At 38.1% G+C, this 21,818-nt stretch overlaps 1 protein-coding gene across 17 annotated transcripts in view; it reads right to left on the reverse strand.

Annotated features, from left to right (window-relative positions):
* The window catches only part of EPB41L3 (erythrocyte membrane protein band 4.1 like 3), a 131,206-nt gene that overhangs the window by 84,149 nt on the left and 25,239 nt on the right, over window positions 1-21,818 (reverse strand). For all 17 annotated transcript variants that reach the window (XM_067547391.1, XM_067547401.1, XM_067547516.1 and 14 more), the window contains exon 2: window positions 8,076-8,278. In XM_067547391.1, the coding sequence (XP_067403492.1) occupies window positions 8,076-8,267 (192 nt within the window). In that variant the 5' untranslated portion in view covers window positions 8,268-8,278. The remainder of the gene's footprint in view (window positions 1-8,075; window positions 8,279-21,818) is intronic.

Raw genomic sequence — 21,818 nt, forward strand, 5'->3', positions numbered from 1 at the left:
AATTCCTTTGAGCGACAACACAGTTCAAAGACGTATTGACGAAATGAGTCACGATGTGGAAAGCTTCTTGTGTAATTATCTAAAAACAAACCATTTTTCCCTTCAAGTCGACGAGTCAACTTTACCTGGTAATGAAGCACTATTAATGGCATATGTTCGTTTTGTTATGGACCAAGAAATCCATCAAGAATTGCTTTTTGCGAAAACTTTGACAACAGATACTAAAGGCGAATCAATATTTAATGTTTTAAAAGACTATTTCATGGAAAAAGCGATCCCCTTAACAAATATAATATCAGTAGCAGCAGATGGAGCACCAGCCATGTCTGGTCACTATCGCGGTTTTATAAGCTATTTAAAACAAAATGTACCTGGTATATTTGCAATTCACTGCGTCATTCACCGACAACATTTAGTAGCTAAAAATCTAAGTGCCAGATTGCATCAATCTCTCCAATTCGTCATAACGGCAGTAAACAAGATTCGTAGCAACGCGTTAAATTCTAGGTTGTTTGAGCAGTTGTGTGAAGAAAATGACGAGGACTTTCATCGATTACTTCTTCACACTGAAGTACGCTGGCTCTCAAAAGGCTTATGTTTGAAAAGATTTTTTTCACTTTTTGAACCCATTTTGGAGTTTTTGGATGATAAAGCTCCCATTTTGAAAGAAAATTTAATAAAATGGAAACCAGATATTGCTTATTTAACAGATTTATTTGCTAAATTTAATGAGGTTAACTTGCAGTTACAAGGAGACAGCCTGAATTTAATAAAAACAAAGTCCATAATTTCAGCTTTTCTTGCCAGAATTAACCTATTCAAACAAAACATTGGAAGGCGCGAATTTTCGCAGTTCCACAACTTATCATTGACAAACGTTCAGGATGATGACATTTTGGCATATGTTCAACATTTAAATGCCCTCCACTCAGACTTTAAAACCAGATTTGATGATGTTTTAACTATGGAAATACCGCACTGGGTTATCGATCCGTACGGTGCAATTGAAGAATCGGATATCGCACTACAAGAAGAACTCATTGAAATAAGCACTAACGAAGAACTTAAAGTGCAGTTCAAAAAGGGGTATCAGCAGTTCTGGCTTCAGAAAAATGTAGCTGTTACTTATCCTGCATTATGGAGTATTGCAAGAAAATTTTTGATAGCTTTTCCATCTTCATACCTCGTGGAAAGGGGTTTTAGCGCAGTAACTAATCTGCTGACAAAACAAAGAAATCGTTTGCAAATAACTGAACGAGGAGATTTAAGGCTATACCTCAGTCATTTGACTCCAAATATTAAGCAATTGCTATCAGAGCATCAAGTTCATCCCTCCCATTAACACCATTAATTATTGTATTTTTAGTTTTGAACCTTAGCTTTATTTTATGGTTTTGTTTTGTTACTAAGTTCTGATTTTTGTCCAAAATCCAAATATTTACAGAGTTTTGTGCTAAATTTTAAAGAGAATTTTAATTTAGCCTTTTTTTTATTTTGAGCTATTAACGTTTAATTTTGTTTTATTTCACATAAAAATAAGATTTTTAATTTAATTGTTTCAATAAAGGTCTGAATAAAAAATTTAAGTTCATTTTCTTTTTTTACAAAGCCCTATCAAAGTGAACAGCACTGTGTCAGCTGTGAAAAACATATTTGATGATATAAAGTTTAGGAAAATTTAATATAAGGCAGGCAGGGGGTCTACGGCAAAAAAATAATTCGGAAAGTGGTCCACAGGACAAAAAAGTTTGGGGACCTCTGGTGTAGATGAATGAAAACTTTGGGGAGTGGGGGAAGGGAAAGAACATCTCTTAAGAAGGCAGGAGAGTTGCTCAAAAGGTAAGACAAATGATAACAAAAGCAGAAGACATTGCTGTTTAAGAATAACAGGCATCTTCAGCCAGAAAGAAGTCCCAAGCCTCCTTATGGGTTGTTGATTTGTTACACTGAAACCTACCATAGGCATTTATTTCTCTACATATGCATACAAAAAGTGGCACTGAAATTATTTTGTTGGACTAACCAAGCAGACTCAAACTAAACTAAACGAGATTTGTCAAGGTTAGAACCACAAAGGATTTTCTGTAATTTGCAGAGAGCACAAAAACATGCCAGGAACTATTAGAGAGGGCCTCAAAACTGTGATGACATGTCCATGCATTGAGACGGTTTCACAGTGAATTAAGCCTTCTCCTCCTAAAGAAACCTGACGTTCTGTTTGTACGGTTAGCTAGGGGAAAAGTGACCACTGAGAAGCAACTGCGTGCACTAGGTTATTCTGAATTTTGCATGCTTAGGTGCATTCTCTCCTGAGCCACATTCTCCTCATGGCCCATATATGCTGTATTTTTGGAGCATTTCAGTGCCACAGCCTGCCATGCCATCAACATCTCACAGAACAGAAGTTGCTTCAGGGTTGTTTTGGGACCATAATTTCTACAATTACAGCATTAGTGAAACAGATAGAAAAGCTTAACAGTGGTAGGGCTGTCTTCTGATCATATAATTTGGGCGTTGTTCAAGCAATTTACTGCCAGTCCGGGGATTCAGAGTCAGGGGATAAATAAGGGGTTTTGTATTAGAATGTTTTACTTCTGAATCTTTTAGGGGTGGGCGTGTATCTGGTGTTTTGTTTGATACTGCTCTGTTTCATTTTCAGTGATTTCATTTCAGCTTGTTGGCTTTAGAAGCTGAGGGAGGACAGTGTCAAATCTCAGAAATCCTCTGGATATTTATCCAGTACAATTGGAGTCTATTTAAGAAGTCTTTCACCCTCCAAGAACTTGGTGGATTTACAAGATTGATTAGTTCAAAAGGGAGCAGGGTTTGGAAATTCCAAAACATGTGTGTGTGAAGAAGTAGTAACATTTTTCCCCCGTGGCTGTGAAGTCATCAGGAGTTCAGTGCTATTCTCTGCAGGGAGAGGGTCAATAACACAAAATATTAAACCACCCAGGATAACAGTGAGAGACTGGGAAAGAGGACAAGGGAAATCCAGGCATCTAAGAGAAGAACCACATATGCCAGCCACACAGAGTAACAGAGGGGGAGTCAGAGGGAGAATCATGTTTTTGTGAGAAGCAGGAAGTGGAGAGAGTGTGGGAGAGAGATCATGAACTGCAGTTGGCTTGGAAGATTAGAGTTACAGTAGCACTAAGCTGTTGTGAAGGGACCCTCATAACCAGCCAATTCAAATAAAAACAAGCAAATATTCACATTGCCATGGTTATTTGAACATGCAATTGTCATGCTTATGGATCCATCTGAATGTCTGAAGTGCTTATTTCATTAAGGCAAACAAAGTGCAGTGCACACCACATGCTTCAAAATCTGTTCTAATTTCTTGGTTGAAAACCAAGCAAGAAGTTTTTAAACAAATCCCTTTTTAAATAAGACAGGAAAAAAATAAATAAATAAACAAACACCAAACACACACAACTGGACAGTTTAAGCATATTTTTCATATTTGCTTAACTCAAAAACAGCTGAACAGATTTTCTTCCAAGAACAGTAGCTTCCTCTTCATTTGTCAGAACACCCTGCTCTGCCTTCCCCTGGAGTCCCACCGTCTCCACGAGCCTATAGGAGCTGCTTCTGCGTCTTCTTCAAACGACTTGTAAATGGCATGTAGTGAAGGCCTGTCATCACATGACTTTTTGGCCTTAAGTGGTGCTACTGGATTGGGTATATTAAAAGGCCCAGCTGCAAGGGTGTGGACCATTTATAGCACCAGAGGAGACCAGCTGTAAAGTTTTTCCTGGCCCTCCCCTCAAGATATTCGTGGGATTCTGGTTGAGTTAGCACAATGTTTAGCCAGAGCTGCTTTAGAGAGAGCTTTTTTGGTTCAAGTCTCTGCTGCCTGCACCAGGTAGAGCGGACCAAAATACTTGAGAATGAAAAAATATTTCCCTTCCTTGGCAGATTGGGCTGACTGTCTCTCCTTCTTTGGTGCATGGGAGGAATCCTCTATCAGTGGAGCTGCGAGAGATTTGGAACTTTCATACCGTGAGAAATTCCAACATTTGTTTTTGTCCCAAATGGGGACCAAAAGTTGCAAAAATGTTTGTGGAATTGAAATTCTGAAAAAATTTGATTCAGAAATTTCAGAATGAAAATCATTTCAACAGTCTCAGAATCTTTTCTAGTTTGGTTTGTTAAAGTTACCCAACATGTTTTGAGTTGTTTCATCATGAAACTGCATTTTCACATTGTAGCACACTGCTTCATGGGAGCTGGAGTTCAGAAGCCTGAAGTCCCCATTTGCCTGTGGGGGCCTGGCTGGACTACATCTCCCATGACACACCCAATCATGCATCTCCCATGATGCACCGCACATGGTCAGAGGGCAATCTGCATTGCATTATGGAAGATGCAATCCACCAGGAGAGAAAGGGCTTGGACTACAACTCCCATAAGGCAATGCACTGATAAGGAAAAATGTTTTACTGAACTGATTCTAAATTAAACATTTTAAGGCAGTTCAACACATGAAGTATTCTGATTTGAGTCAAACCAACCAAAATTAGATTTCATTTCATTTTTCCTGATGGGAAAAAAAATCAAAAAGTGTTATCAAAATCAAGATATTCCCACAGAAAATTTTGATTTTTGTGGAAACTGCGTTGTCCATTGAAAAATCATTCCAATGGAAAATTCCCCAGCCAGGTCTATTTATCGGTAAGTTTCAAGGTGAGTGGATGTATGGTTGTGTATGATGGGGAAGTTGGATTAACTATGGAGGTCATCAGAGTGGGAGAATTGTCATAGTTGGGTTGGTGGAGCCCCTGAAGTGACAGATTTGGGCCAGCATCCACAAACTGGACAAGAAAGGGATAATGAAATGGTTCTCAGCTGATGGGAAGAACAAGGTGGGGACAGGAAGGGACTCAGAACTTGGTACAAGTTTGGGGACTCCACAAGGCCATTTGGGATTTGCAGTTTGAGGACATCGTCTTTTTAGCTTGAGTTGGGCAAAACTCATTCAAGACCCATAGGTTGAGATTTACAAAGCAGTCTAGAGGATTAGACACTTAACTTCCATTAATAATAATGGGGGTGGGGGTGGGGAGAGGAGTGTCTAAAACCAAAACGGTAGATCACTGGGACTTGGGGTTCATTACAGTGTGGCCATCTCAGCTTGAAGCAAATACAAAAAAAAGAGCTTGCTTGGCTTTCCACTTCACAGTTCATTAACTATAAAGAGCCTAACAATTCATCTTATGGAAATCAAATCAGGCAACCTGAACGGTGCATTACACTTGTACATTGCTGCAGCTCTTGTAGCACAGTTATATGAGTATGCTGACCACATCCATGTTATCACTGTTATTAGGGCATATAAAACTTAAGGTCTCAAAGCTTAACATTTCTTAATGAATTTCAGCAGAGACTAGTTATTTCTTCCAGAGGGGTAGCTGTGTTAGTCTGTATACAGCAAAAACAACAAGAGTCCTGTAGCACCTTAAAGACTAACACATTTCTGCAGGCATAAGCTTTCGTGGGCTGCAACCCACTTCGTCAGATGCCTGCAGAAATTTGTTAGTCTTTAAGATGCTACAGGACTTTCGTTGGTTTTTGTTTTTGTTTTTTTAGTTATTTCTTGTTATGCCAGAGAAAAAGCCCTTGATAAAGGGCCAAGTAAAACCAGAATTATTTCTTCTGTTCCACCCCTACTTTTTACAATTAACTGATAATTCAGGTTCAACTCTAATAAATAAAGAACACAAAATTTATTGCATCTGATTGTGGTCTGATTTACTGATTGCATCCTTTTATTTTTTTAGAATCACTCCATAATGGAAATCTTTCCTGCAGAAAGCTTTATCTGGAGAAGTACCAGTTTCAGTGTTCTAAAAAAAAAAAAAAATAGGAAAGGTATATATATGCCTCAGCCTTTGTCTGTGTATGTGTGTATATATATATAAACTTGTAACACTAGACCTATAATTTTTCCATCCATGAACAGATGTTGCTCTGATGCATTACACTTTCAGCCCCTATGAAACTGGAATCCCTTTTGATAGAGACACTTCAGAGTTACAGAATCTAGCAGCAGTGGTCTTTGATGCTGTCTAGCCTCTGCGTCAGTCATGAAATACTAGTAAAGCTGCAGAATTTCTAGATGTCTTAGATTTAGTGTAGATGCTCAGCGTCACCTTGGGTTACGGCAGAAAGATGGGAGGATTAAATTATTATATATGTTAGAGAGCATTCATTTTTTAAGTAGATTCTGAGGGTGTCTCAGCATCAAAGTTCCTTGTAAAAACACACAGTACTTTTCTTCCTTTAAAAGAAAACAAAACAACTGTTCTTGTGGCAGTAAAGAAAGCCATCATAATTGGACAATGAAACATATAACCTATCCCAAAGATTCTCTCTCAGAACTGATAGTAATGATAGTACAAACTTATTCACTCTGACTGCATCTCTCACTTCTGAGACAGAGGAATCAAGGGTAGGGATAAGAGGACAATAAAGACTTTGGCCCTCTCGGGTTTTGCCCTCTTTATTGAAACTGCCAATAATGGTGCTGATTAATGTGAATTTTAGTGGTGTTTTCTGTGACGTGAACATTTGTCCACTAGAAAATTTTCTAAGAGCACTATTTCGCATAGGCCATTCAGCCATCTCACAGTAATGACTTCTGGTGTCAAAATGGTGACCTACAGGCAAAAAATGTCTCATATTCCATTACCAGTCTACTGAGAAATCCAGCTTTTTAAGAGCCTTTAAAGTCTGAGACTGCCTGCCTACCACTCTTCTTCTTTGGAACTACCCAGAAAATTAAATAATTTGTGAGAACATGTCATCCCTCCAGTCTCACAGGGGAAGTTGAGACCCAGATGGCAAAAGCTGGTACATATGCTTTGAAGGAGAAAATGAAAAGCAAATAGCGAAAGTGAGTAGTACCTGACATAAGGGGACAGATTTAACCACATAAGCTAATTTTGCACCACAATCATTTGCTTGCACAAATGACAGAGTTCAGATGTTCAACTATGCAAATTCACAGGGCAAACCAGATAGACATCAAAATGCTATCATTTTCACCTGAAATTACTTGTGCCTGCAATTTTACTCTCATTGTAAATTTGGGTGTAACAATTTGAACACATTTAAAAACCAAGTGAGAAATCTACAAAAATTTAGCTCACAACACACAACCTGCACAGGAGCAGTCACAGGTCACAAGGAATGCTTAAATATAGGTTCTCATTCTCTGCTCTGCCTTATTAATAGTTTGCCCAGTTAAAAATAATGTGTCCTCACTTCAAAGGCAATGCCCTAAACTTGTTAAAAGGTTTAATACAGGAGGGGTTAAACTCATTTCTATTCCAGACTTCAAAAATGAATGAGATTAGACAAGGGTCATTAACCTCAGGACAGTAAGAACTGTGTTTTCCAGACACCCAGAGCTAATGGAGGATGTCTTATCTGCTAAAGCTAATTGTTGGCACTCCTGCCCTATTGACTAGAAAGGGTGAGATAAAATTTTGATGTGATAATTTTTCACAACTACAATAAATGTACAGATGAACAAAAAAGAATAATCACTTAACTCCTCAAAACTAAAACAACACACTTAAAAGTAATTACAGTGCAGTCATTTTAGAACTATGGTGATTTAAAAGTCCTCAGAGATTTGCATGGGTCACACAACAGACAAACATGCACAACACCAGTTTTCAGCAGGTTTCAGAGTGGAAATAAACCCTATAAACACTATCAGTGTCTAAAAAATATTAGTGTGATTTGATGTGGTGAAAGATTGAAGGGCTTTCCCCCACACCTTTAAGTATAACACTGGACTCTGAAATTAAGTACGGCAGGTAGGAGATCTGACATGAATTCCAAAAGATATTGCCTGACCGTGAACTAAAGCATTTTAAGCCCTTAGGACCAGTCAATCAATATCTTCATTATGTCGCAAAAACTGTCATCAAACGAATGAAACTTTTTAATTCAAAAAAGATTTTTTTTTGTCTTGACAAAACTATACGTTACCTCCTAGCAGTTAGTTAATGAGATAGCATTTAATTAACCATGCTCACCAAACCAAGAAATGGTTCACTTGCCTGCTCTTTTTTCACGGGTGTACTGTGTGCTGCCACAGCAGAGAACTGGTCAATTGCGTTCTGATGTTCCTCACTGAGCTGCTGCTGTTGGTCTTGTGGTTGTCCCCCAGTTATCCCTTGCTGAGCAGGGGCTTCTTGCTGATCTTGGTCTTGATCCTTGGATTCAGAGTCTGATCCAGATTCTGTAGTCATGGTTGATTATTCTGCAAAACAAGATGGTCAGACCTTCTCAATATGATTCATGCAGCTGCTGCTATTTTCCCTTTTTCAAATCACATTTGAAAATGGAGAAAAACAATCACTAAGTTGTGGTCTCATTTTTTCTTGCCCTGAAAATCTAAGTAGAGTGGATCATATTCATTTATGGCCCACTCTCTTTGGATTCTTGAAAAAGCATCTCTTGAGGCAGAGGAACAGGACTAATTACATTTATGAATTTTAAGGTGGTTTATGCAGCCATAAAATTTCACTATGTATTGTCATTTAATTAACATATTGAAACAAAAGTAAGTTAATGTCAGATATTATAATAATAAAAAATGTGAAAAGCAATGAGTAAAATTTTCAAGAGCCTGTAAATGACATAGGAGCCTAAGTCCCAATGATTTTCGTAAGAGCTTTTTGAAATGTTACCACTAGGCTCCTTAGTCTCATTTAAAGTCAATGGGACTTAGGCACTTTAAAAATTTTTCCCCAGTATCTTTAATGTTAACATTTAATTGATAGAGATATTGCATGAAAATTAACCACTTTATTCCTATGAGACATGGTTAGCTTTTAATGAAGTTGTTGCTGTGAGCCAAATTCCGCTCAGTGACCTGAACTAGAGGAACCTCAATAGAGGGTTATACTTATGCAGGTTCAGTGGATGCACATAAAAATTCATTCTGGTTCTAGAACTATTATTCGTTCTAGCACTATTTCACATTTTAAGTAAAGGGAATCTCTCTGAAACCCACAATCTTTCTAAAAGCAGAATGAACTTTTTAAGTGTGCCTACCACAGTCGCACTGACTTCTATGAGGTCCTACTTGAATGAGTAAGCAGAATTTGGCCCTATATTTTATTCTGCCCCACACAGATATGATTCAATCATACTTTCATCATTCCCCTCAACATGCCTGACTATCCGAAATAAAAAAAAACGTATTAAGTTATCTCAAGATCTCTAAACTTTGTTGGGTTTTGTTTTAATGGAAACAAGAAGCGGCCTCGGTATGAAAATTATGTGGGTTTGAGCTTAGTTTTATTCAGTAATAAATCAACAGAAAATATTAACAAGAAAATATTTCAGATTAAAAGAACGTACTGCCCACACACATACCATACAGCAGGGGTGGGGAACGTCCGGCCCGCGGGCTGTATAAGGCCCGCAAAATCATTTGGTCTGGCCCTGGCGGCGGGGGGGAATTCGGCGGGAATTCGGCGGCGGCACGGTTGCACGGCGGCGGCAGGGTTCCGTGGGGGGTGGGGAGGGGGGCAGTGCCCGCCGCCGAAACCCTGCTGCCGTTTGCACCTTTTCGGCGGCGGGGGGGAATTCAGCGGCGGCGCAGTTTCACGGCGGCGGTGGTGGTGGGGAATTCGGCGGCGGACACTCAGCCGTCTTCCGCGTACCACCATCAAGCCCTTGGCAGAAAAAAGGTTCCCCACCCCTGCCATACAGGAACAAAACCCAGTTAAAAAACACCACCACTGCCATCACACATCAAACAAGGATTTGAAAGAGCAGATTCTATATTAGCATAAGTTGCACAATGAATAAATCTAACATTATCTTCAATATTTGCACCTTATTAGCCATCACTATCTTATAGATCTGTACTTTGATTTTAAGCTATTTTTAAAATATCAGACTCTTGCAATCTATTTCTGTTCATCATCAAGTCACAATTTCTTGAACCTGGTAACCATAGTTACTATCCAATTACAAGCAATTCCACAGAACATAAAGCTGCTTATTAATTTCGTATATGAGTTCACTATCAATTCCTAGATTAAACTAATGATGTTTGCTAGTACATTAAGTTTGGTTATCTGTTTGTTTTTTGCATTCTTAACAGAGATTTATTTTTTCCAGACCATTTACTAGGGTTCCATTGTTTAATGAAAATGTTTAGTTAGATACTTGAAAACATAATTTGAAAAGTCATTTGTCTATTAGTCAACATTTTCTATACACAGAAGACCAAATTTTCAAAAGGGCTCAATTTGTGCATGCATAGTTGTGTGTGTGCAATTTTTGTGCACTCTCACTTGTGCACATAAATGGTGAATTAATTAGTAATGCTCAATATGTGTTCAGTTTCTGTGTAGAGTGTGTATGTAAGTTCTCATATTGCACAGAACAAGTGATATCATGCAAAAATTGTGACTAACAGGTCACAAAGAACACGCAGACTGAGACCACACTTTGGAAATCTGTTCTCAAATATTTAATCTATTACCTTATCAGGTATTCATTTAGCAGGATGCCATATATTTCTATACACACTTCTTTGCAACAGGTACATAAAATGTATCCTTAACAGTCTTATTATTTTAACAATATATAAATATATTGAGAGAGAAGCAGGAGACAGAGAAAAAGAATTGTTGGAGGTCTTTTTTAAAAGGGCTGATCACAATTCAGAGTTCAATTCATTAAGCCATTCATTTTTGCTTACTTTAAAAATTAAATTGCAAAATAAGGTTAATCTCTTGTAATTTTGCATTACCCATCTGTCGCATCAGCGTGTAATAACCTATCATACAAGATTAGACTTGAAAGGGACCTCATGATGTCATCTTCTAGTCCAACCCTCTGCTCAAAGCAGGACCAACCCCGACTAATCATCCCAGCCAGGGCTTTGTCAAGCAGGCCTTAAAAACCTCTAAGGATGGAGATTCCACCACTTCCCTAGGTAACCCAGTCCAGTGCTTCACCACCCTCCTAGTGAAAAAGTTTTTCCTAATATCCAACCAAGATCTCTCCCACTGCAATTTGAGACCTTTGCTCCTTGTTCTGTCATCTGCCACCACAGAGAACAGCCTAGCTCCATCCTCCCTGGAACCCCCTTTCAGGTAGTTAAAGGCTGCTATCAAATCTCCCTTCATTCTTCTCTTCTGCAGACTAAACAAGCCTACTCCCTCACCCTCTCCTCATAAGTCTTGTGCTCCAGCCCCCTAATTATTTTTGTTGCCCTTCGCTGGACTCTCTCCAACTTCTCCACATCCTTTTTGTAGTGGGGGCCCCAAAACTGGACACAATACTCCAAATGCAGCCTCACCAATGACGAATAGAGGGGAATAATCACTTCCCGGGATCTGCTGGCAATGCCCCTCCTAATGCAGCCCAATATGCTCTTAACCTTCTTAGCAACAAGGGAACACTGCTGACTCATATCCAGCCTCTTGTCCACTGTAACCCCAGGTCCTTTTCTGCATAACTGCTGCTTAACCAGTTGGTCCCCAATCTATGGGATTCCTCTGTCCGAAGTGCAGGACTCTGCACTTGTCTTTGCTGAATCTCACCAGATTTCTTTTGACCCAATCCTCCAATTTGTCTAGATCACTCTGTATCCTACCCCTACCCTCCAATGTATCCACTACTCCCCCTAGCTTAGTGTCACTGGCAAACTTGCTGAAGGTGCAATCCATCCTATCCTCTAGATCATTAATTCAGATGTTGAACAAAACTGGCTCCAGGATCAACCCCTGGGGCACTCCGCTTGATATCGGCTGCCAACTAGACATTGAGCCGTTGATCACTACCTGTTGAGCCCGACAATCCAGCCAGCTTTCTATCCACATTATAGTCCATTCAACCCATACTTCTTTAACTTGCTGGCAAGAATACTGTGGGAGACTGTATCAAAAGCTTTGCTAAAGTCAAGATACATCATATCCACTGCTTTCCTCACATCCACAGAACCAGTCATCTCATCAGAGAAGGCAATCAGGTTGGTCAGGCAAGACTTGCCCTTGGTAAATTCATGCTGACTATTCCTGATCACTCTCCTCTCCTCCAAGTGCTTCAAAATGAATTCCTTGATGACCTGCTCCATGATTTTTCCAGGGACTGAGCGGACACTGACTGGTGTGTGGTCTATGTTTCATCTGATGCTACTACTGCCACTATTATAAACCAATTGTTGTTCTGCAGTGCTGTTGTAGTCATGTTGACTCCAGAAAATTAGAAAGACAAGTTTGTGAGATAGTATCTTTTATTGGAACAACTTCCCTCGATGAGAGAGGCAAGTTTACACAGAACTCTTCTTCAGGTCAAAATTTGAAGAAGAGCTCTGTGTAAGCTTGAAAACTTGCCTCTCTCCGCAAGATAAGCTGGTCCAGTAAAAGATACTATCTCACCAATATTATCTCACTATTATAAACCATATTTTAAAAAAGTACCGCCACTCAAAAAAAAAAAAAAAAAAAAAAAAAAAAAAAAAAAAAAAGCGCATAAAATTTACTGCCTCCAATTCTACATCTTCTTTTGTACAACTGTGAACATAGATAATATTTCAAACTATTCAAATATTCATTGAACAAATTCAGTAAAAACTACTATATTTGGATATTCTAGGTTACAAATATTAAGAGAATAGCAAATAAGAAAATTAAGTTACAGCTACAAAAATCAATGAAAATTAATACTCAATAGCATAAAATTATCAAGAGCATTATTTACTAACAGCAAAATTAGTAAGAGCATAAAATGCATAATTCACTATGGTTTTAGTTCAAGGGCCTAATTTTCGTATTAGTTACAGAAGTGACTCACTGAAGTAAATGGAATTGCTCCTATTTAAAATGGAATCAACCCACTGTCTTGAGGAGTATCTTCATGAATATCAGATCAGATTTTCAACTGGTAGAAATCTGAATAGCACTATTTATTTCAATCTTTATCAGGTAGTTCTCGGGATCTAATTTTTGTATCATATATGGCTTCTCTGTAACGAAGATGCTTATCACGGAATTTAATGGAGATGAAAGCATTTGCATCGAAGTTAGCCCTATAATGGACAACTTCACACAACATGAGTTGAATGTAAGATTTCATTTTATTTTATGAATGTGGAAAATTATTTTTATTGTCAATTCCAATCCTGCTAGAGTCCAGAAGAACCAGAATCCATTTTTGGGGGTTTTTTTTTTTTTGGTTGTTGTTTTTTTTAAAAGAAATTTTCCAAAAGAATCTTTAAATCAGAAATAGAGCTATATACTTTGTTGGAATGACCTTCTGGATTGAATTTCATTTTAATTGTATTAAAGTCTCAGACAACATTTTGTGTGTTATCAAACCTTTACAATATTCTCAAGTGACCAGATTGATTTTGTTAACCCATGTTTCACCCATTCCAAATGTCTTATTTACTTGTCTATGCGTATTTTCAATGCTTACTAAGTACTAAAACCAAATGGTTTCATGCCACTATCTTACAAGTGTAAATGGAAGCATAGTTAAACTTTAAATCTAAATTTACTAAGGCCATATCTAGGAAATGTCTACACTAAAGAGCTTACAGAGCTTAAAGAGCTTAAAGAGCTGTACTGATGCAGTTGCCTTGCTGTAAAGTCTTTTGTGTAGCCACTCTAAGTTGACAAGAAAGCTCTCTCCTGTTGGCATAATAAAACAACTTCAATGAGCAGTGGTAGCTATTCTGATGGGAGAAGCTCTCTCACCAACATGCGCTGTGCACACTGCCACTTATTTTGGCAAAATTTATGTCACTCAAGAGAGTGTTTTTTTCACACCCCTGAGTGACATGAATTTTGCTAATGTAAGTAATAATGTGGACCTGGCCTAAAACTGACTGTCAAACATTTAGGGTTTGTCTCTTTTTATCCAACACAGGCTGAACTCCTAAAGATAATGTGCGAGATGGAAGTCAACAATTCTCCACCTCAGAAGCTGAAAGTAGGTCATATGAATCCTCTAATAAATAACTGCTTCACAAATCAATCATCAATCACTAAAATTAAGTTATTGTTAATTAAATAACATCCTCCGAGGGGAAAAGTGGTCATTTAATATTTTTTAGAAGAAATAGACTAGGAATGTTAAAAAGCAGTAAAAATAGAATTTAAATTATTTCACTTTTGTTTGTTCATAGCAAGAGGAACTTACACACTAACTACACTCGTGGATTGTCAAACATAATTCAATTGGCTGAAATAACTTCTTCGTACCTGCACTTTACTACTACTTCCCTTCTAGCCAATCAATAGGTTTTAGTGCCAAAAACATGAACCTGCGACCTGAACTCAAGAAGTGGGAGTACTGGGGAAACAAATCTGAGGCAGTAATACATTTAAGACAAAGAGGTACCACATTTGAGTTATTTGAAGTTTTTCCACATTTAGTGCAAACCTAGGGTCATGTTCCTCCTCCTAAACATGAACTGTTCAAAAGCACACTTGATGAAACAGTAAATCAGAAGTGAAGTCAAGTCATTTTTAAATAAACAAGTCACTGTTTGATACAAATTGTGTGGCATTATTCAATACCTATATTCATATTTAAGTATCTAATACAATTTTGCCTAATAATTCTGAAGCCAAAGATTCCAAAAATTAAATTCTCATCCCTAATAACATTGGATAGTCAAAGGCTGCTCCAATTGAAGTCAATATGCTTAATGAATTATATACAGGCCTTTACTGTTTTGAAAAATATAGCAAAGGCTGTTCACTGTAATTAAAAATGACTACTTCATATTGAAGTTAAAAATATATTCCAAGCAATATTACATTTAAAAAACAAAGAAGTCTAATCATTTGAAAGTATTGAGATGAAGAATAAAGGGAAGGTAATATCTATTAGGTAAAAATCTTTTAACTAAATATACACAAGTAAAATACCACACACGGCATATGCTAAAAATAATCATAATTCTGTCCTCTGCACCCATTCCCAGCCTCAACCTATAGACAAGAACTCTTCATACACCCCTCCACTATCCCTGCATACTGCATACATATTCAATATGAGCTACAAAATTATACCTTCCCTATTCACATAGTCATTAACAGTCTGAGACCCTGCCTTCCAGTTACAAAACAGATCTTTTTTCACCCTACACATTCAGGCCACAGACTTCAAAATACTCTGTTCATCAATGCTAGAAATCAGCATAACCCAAGATTCAGTCTAGCCCTAGCATTTAATAGGACTTCATTTATTTTCAATAGCGCAAAAAAAAAATCTGGATATGTTAAATAAAAACAAAGTCAAATTATAGGAGAAATTGACGATGAACTCCAAAATAAATAGCAATGTAATAACAAACCAAACACTTAAACCAACTGTAATTGAATGAACTATTTCCTGTAATATACTGATTAATGCTTTATATTTAAAACTTCAATGATCTAATTAATGCCCTGTGAGGAAAGTTCTCATAATTATTACAATTTCTAAACATTATTATAAATCACTGCAGAGTCAGCTTTACAAGTTACACAATAAAGCAATGATCCCTATTTTAATATTTATGTTCCAAATAACAAGGGACATATTTGTCTAAGAATGACCTCTGAAGGAGATGACATTTTTCTAACATATTAAGACAATCTTAGTATTAATGCTATGTGATAAATATAAATATATGGTGCAGGAGTAGACTGTACATCAGATTATTGTACTTTAAGCCTGAGCTATAAATTGTTTACAAAATTGCTGTAAGACTTCACGCATTTTAGACCAATTAGTTCTTCATTAGAAAAGGAGTATATTCTTTTTTTATCGCCTTAAACTTGTGTGAATGTTGTGCTCATGTATGTGAAGGACTGAAGGTTGAATACTGGTTCTGTTCACACTGAACTGGGGAGACAAAAGGACCTCCAGGAAAAGTAGATAAGAAAGGATTTATCTTGGGTGTTTGGGATTACAGTGGTTCATACTGCACCTGTCTACCCCACCCCCATCATCATCTGCATTAAGGCCCTGGAGGGGGCAGGGCTGGAAAAAAAATATTTTTCTTATCTCCCTTCAGATAAGTGGGTTGGAAGCACCATTGTCACTTTGTGTTATAATCTCCCTGGGGCTCACCAACGAGTCAGTGCTTGGTTTTTCCATGTAGGCTGCCTGCCCACCCGCTGCCTAACTGATTCTTGCATTTGAATTTAGGTCGCTAGCATACTGTGGAGTGTCTAAGATCACACCTCTGAAAGCATACATTAAAAAGAGACCATAAACGGCAAGAAGCAGTTGAAAATTACTGCATCGGCTCTGCAGGAGATTCTCTAATGAGAGGCAGGAGTAGAGCCAGAACAGTAGCATCCTACACCACCACAGCCACTAGGCTCCAGAACACGGAGGTAAGAAGGGGTATGGCCAGAGCACAGCATGCACTGGCTATCCCCAACTAATGAATGATCCCTTTGAGATCATTACCAGTTGGCATAGGTTAGAAGTGCCTCCAGGATGCTCTAACCTGCCTGGGAGCAAGGTGGGAAGGCAAATAGGGAGCCCTAATCAGCTCTGACACCTCCCCGATTCTGCTGTAGTGAACAGATCTCATCCACAGCAGAGAATCTGGCCCTGAAATTTTTCCCACCGCCACATAAAAAGTATTGGGTCATTCCCCTTCCTACCTCCAAATGCTGCACTTTCATTTAGCATTCCAGTTTAAAAGAAATCTATACACCGAAGCTGGAAAACATACGCATTCCAGAGGGTTCTAAATTTAATTTAACTGTTGAAAACTGCACATATTATAACAGAGTTTTTACTGTTATTTCATTCAGTATTAAAAATATCAAAGTGCATCTGAGAAACTTGAGAAACTCATGTTGTTTATAATGGTGCTCCATAAAGCTGCCTATTACAGAGCAGCTTTAATCTACATCTTGTAATGAGATTTCAGCAAGGTGCCATGAGTTAGTAAATAATAAGTCTGCAGAAAAACAATGGGGAATTGAGAAAGAAAACAGATGTTATGGGGGGGAGAAGGGAGGAGAGAAAAGTGAAGGAACCAAGAATATAGGATACAGAAAGTGATGGGAGATGGTTGAGGGGGCGGGGAATAGGACTGGTAGAAATTGCTGACTTCATCCACTGCTGGTTTCTCTTACTACATGTACCTAAAAAAAATGCATACAAAAGAAATTACAGCTAAACTGCTATTACTATGAATACAAACCAATGATAGATAGTTCATTAAGCCATTAAGAAAGTAAGAAAGAGTCACTGAAATGGCAGATTATGGTTCTCTGTAGACTAGCATTTTTGAATATTTAAGTTTAAATTTCCTTGAGATTTTGACCTTTCTGAACAACTGTAGAGCCAAGTGTTTGTTTATCCTACTTTCATCCTTATGCATCAGCCAATTATCTCCAGCCTTCTGATTGATGAAGGCTGTAGTGAACTTTCTAAAAAGACTGCAGTGGATAGGGATGAGTTTCTGGAAGGAGCTCAAGTTACTGCCTCATCACTTTCATGGGGGAGGAGGATCATTAGCCCCAATCCATTGGCTCAATGGTTGCTGTTAAATGCCTTTATTTACAGAGGGGGGTGGCACATGCACCACTCACCACTTAAAACCTTCATTTAATGCTTTACAAAACTGAATGTGCTTCAGGCATCAGCTCTTCAGACTTCATTTTGACTTAGCTTAGCTCAAGTACGGACAAGAGAATGCATTTAATAAGAAGTTGCACTATCTGCTCACCATGAATGGGAAGGTGGATTGCTACAGCGGCCATTCACCCTTCGGGCTAACACATTGTACTGAATTAAGTGTTTAAAAAAAAAAAAAAAAAGAGAGAGAGAACATTCTACATACCTGCTGTTGTTCATATATAATTATCATACCCCGGCACTCATAGGCAAATGACCAATCCATCATTATGTAAATAAGAGAATTAGAAATGCACAAGGCCCCACCCATTTATCTCACCAGCTCAAAAAAATAAAAACTAACTCTATGCAAAACTCTATAAAGTAGTTGGGGAAAATACCCACAGCACACACTAGAATATTATTTAGAAGGATATAAATGCCTGCTCTAATTTCAATGGCATCTTAGTGACCAGAATTCAATTAAAAAAACTCCTGCTTCTGCTTTACATTATACAGTAGCACTTAAACATTTCATGAAATTCCATGTGCCATTGATTTATACCCTTGTGAGTCTATTGTATGATGAGAAAGAAGTAGCTTTAAATTCTTATGCTTTTACAGTAAGTGGATATGTTCCTTATTTTTATGGTTTCGATATTTCTGTAGCTTCCCCTCCCACCCAGTATCAAAAAAAAGAAAGCATAAAAACATTTGAAACAGAGATAAAGATTTCAAGATCAGTTGGAAAAACTCAATATTGGCAGTGCCTATCTTTTCCATCATTTGTTGTTAATCTGTACCAGCAGCTAACACGTTATTTTTGAAAATGGCTCTGAACACAATTTACAGCTGTAAAGATGATCAGTCCCAACATGGTACAAAAATGTTACTGCCCATTTTCATATTCAGTTTTGGTAGGCGCTCGTTTATTTTTGTAAACCTGTCCAGAATGAAGATTTTTTTTAAAAAACTGTAATCAATCATTTAGCCTATGAATGTCACAAGGAGACAGCTGGCAAAACGCATGCATAACGAGATGCTTGGGTGACTACTTCCCCATGTGTCTTTAGTTATCCTACCAGATCAGTGCACAGTTTCCATCCATATAGAAACTATTTAAATAATAAAACATTTAACAGCAATTTTCAAGAACAGTACATGACATTTTTTGAAAGCTGGATTAAAGTAATTGGCCTAAATTCACCAGTGAGGAAACTCTGTGAAGCCACGCACATAAAAATGATATTCAAATGTAAGTCAGGCTAGACAAAACAAGTTTTGGCAATAGCCCCACACTGTGTACAGCAATTAACATTCTCTCTCATTTTCTCATTCCCCTTGATAATCAATGGTTAGAGCGTTAAAAAGGCAACAGCTTCAGGCCCACTGGGTAGCATGAGTCTCCCACTGACTTTACTTATGTCAGGATTTCACCCATGTTCCCTTCCCTGAAGTGCTTACAGTATAAGTAGGCAATATGCAGGCTAGGGATGGAGCAAAGGGGTGCAACATATGAGCAAAATGAAAAGGTGAGGTTAGACACAGTTCTTGTTAGTGCCAATTTTAAGTCTATATTCCCGTCCTTTCCTATTCCCCCCCCCCCACACCTCAATTGGCAAAGCCCTGCTTATTTCCCAACTTTGTTCTTTCTGCCCCACAAACCCTCATATGCTGCCATTACCCACAGGCAGGTAAGGACTGAGAGAGCTGTAGCGTTAGTCAGTCAGAAGAAAGTCTCTAAGGCGTTGACCCTGCTAGGTGACCTGCGAGGGTAGACCCCTGCACCCATATGGAACCCCACTAAAATAAATGGAGCTTCGTTTGGGTACTGGAACTGCCCACAGAGATCAACTGGGAGGATCAAGACCTAAAATTGTCCAACTTAATTTTACTAGCGTTTTTTGAATGCTCTACCTACCACATCTCCAGATTTTCAGCCTCCTAAGAAATTAAGTGGGTTTGTCACGGCAGGGCAATGTTATTAGGTTTCACCCTGTGTTAAGCAGGCAAAAACTCTTCCCCCCTCCCCCCCCTTAAAATGGATTATTCACTTCATGGTTATATTTTAATCCGTTGGGTGATCATGTTAGCTGGCTTCAAATTTAAAGCATTCTCTGTAATGGCAAGTAACAGGATTTCCAATTTGGAGCTTTACTTAAGCAAACCATTGGCTTCTGAAGTAATCACTACTACCTCCCCAAAACAAATACAATCTTATGAGTGTAAACAGCCAGAAATTGTGGCATCAGATAGCCATAATTTTATATTTTACCTTTTCCAGGTCCTTTATGTTCCTTTACGGTTTCATCCCCTGCTACAGATTACAAGAATCCTGTTCTTTTGGCATAGGTAACTGGACCACAGTATTCATACTCCAAGATACATTTTTAATAATGGCATTATGGAAACATTCCTTTAGCTCTAACAAGACTGTTTGCCAGATGATCAAATTGGGAGATACTGCTGAAATGCGCTTCTGCTGCTGGAAGTATCTCTAAAACTCAAGTATGTTCCACAAGACCACCCACCACTGTCCACATGCTGTCAAATCTACAACTCCTCCCCTTTCAACTTCTAAAATGTACCAGCTGTTAAACCATTTGCTGGACTCAAATCAAGTTCTACAGATGGTGTGGGAGCAAAGACTACAATGTATTAAGCAGTCAGAATGGAAATGCATTATTTACGGAAACATTTATGATGGACCTATGGAGCTGCATATTACAGCAATCTAATATAAAATTCTTGAGTAAATGGGACACCATCCCAGCTTCACAGAATGCATCCACTTTTGCTCAATTACTTGCTAAACATGCTTTACGTAACACGGAACAGAGAACACAGTCTATATGCTATTGGAACGTACAAGTTAGCTAAATTTCTACAGATGAGCAACTCCACTGTTAATGAAGACCAAACACGTTGTATCTTCCCTGATATCCTGAAGCAGTACATCAAAACTTTTCCAAATAATAGATCTGGAACACAAATGGTTCTTTAGAGCTACTTTAAACAGTTAAAAACTAAGACTGGCATCCTATAAAGCCCATCACTGAGAAGTGGATTAGTTCAATTCTGAAAATAGGTATCTTTGGAGGGGATTTTTTGGAACTTTTCACTTACAGATCTGAAAGTGCTCCACCACAAAGAAAAATAATTATTACTAGCTCAAATTTTCCAATCCAATGCCCTATACACTGGATCACACTATCTTATAGAACAAGTATGACCAAATCTGGCTTCTTCTTAGATCTGTTGGAGTAGAAGACTCTAAACTGAGGTTATGATTCAGGCATAAATTAATCTTCTTGTCCACAGACTTTAGCTTGTTGATCACAGCCTCCCTTTATCATTTTTTAAATGCTGGGGCATCATCTGCTATGATGGGGCAGTTGCACCCTCTTTCCCCGAGACTTTTCATAAGCCTATATGTGCTATTATGTCTTCCACCTTTTGCCCCACCAGACTTTGCAGGATAAAATATACAGTAGAAACTCAGAATTACAAACACTTCGGGAATGGCGGCTGTTCGTAACTCTGAAATGTTCGTAACTCTGAACAAAACATTATGGTGGTTCTTTCAAAAGTTTACAGATCGACATTGACATAATACAGCTTTGAAACTTTACTATGCAGAAGAAAAATGCTGCTTTTAATCACCTTAATTTAAATGAAACAAGCACAGAAACAGGTTCCTTACTTTGTCAAATCTTTTTTTTAAACTTTCCCTTTATATTTTAGTAGTTTACGTTTAACACAGTATTGTGTTGTACAGTATTTGCTTTTTATTTTTTGGTCTCTACTGCCTGATTGCATACTTCCTGTTCCAAACGAGGTGTGTGGTTGACTGGTCAGTTCATAATTCTGGTGTGCATAACTCTGAGGTTCTACTGTAATGTTCTGACCCCCCTTTGCCTCCTGACCCCTGCCAATTTTTTCTGAAACGACACCCATTTAAATGGACAACCTAAATGCTGGCATTCCCAAACCTTAGTGAGTAACCTTGCAACCTCAGTAATGTTCTTTTCACAAAGTTTCTCTCATATGTAATTTCTCAAGTGTTTTTTAAAGCTAAAAACAAAATTATTTTGGGTACAGTTATGGCATACATCATTGAACCTTCAGCACTGCAGCACAGCTTGCGCTACCGGACTAACTTTATTATTATTAATTTGCAGCAGAAGAAGATTTATCAC

This window comes from Emydura macquarii, unplaced genomic scaffold (genome assembly GCF_026122565.2).
Source record: "Emydura macquarii macquarii isolate MOO-44397 ecotype Brisbane River unplaced genomic scaffold, CSIRO-AGI_Emac_v2 contig_212, whole genome shotgun sequence".
In the NCBI taxonomy this organism is placed as follows: Eukaryota; Metazoa; Chordata; order Testudines; family Chelidae; genus Emydura; species Emydura macquarii.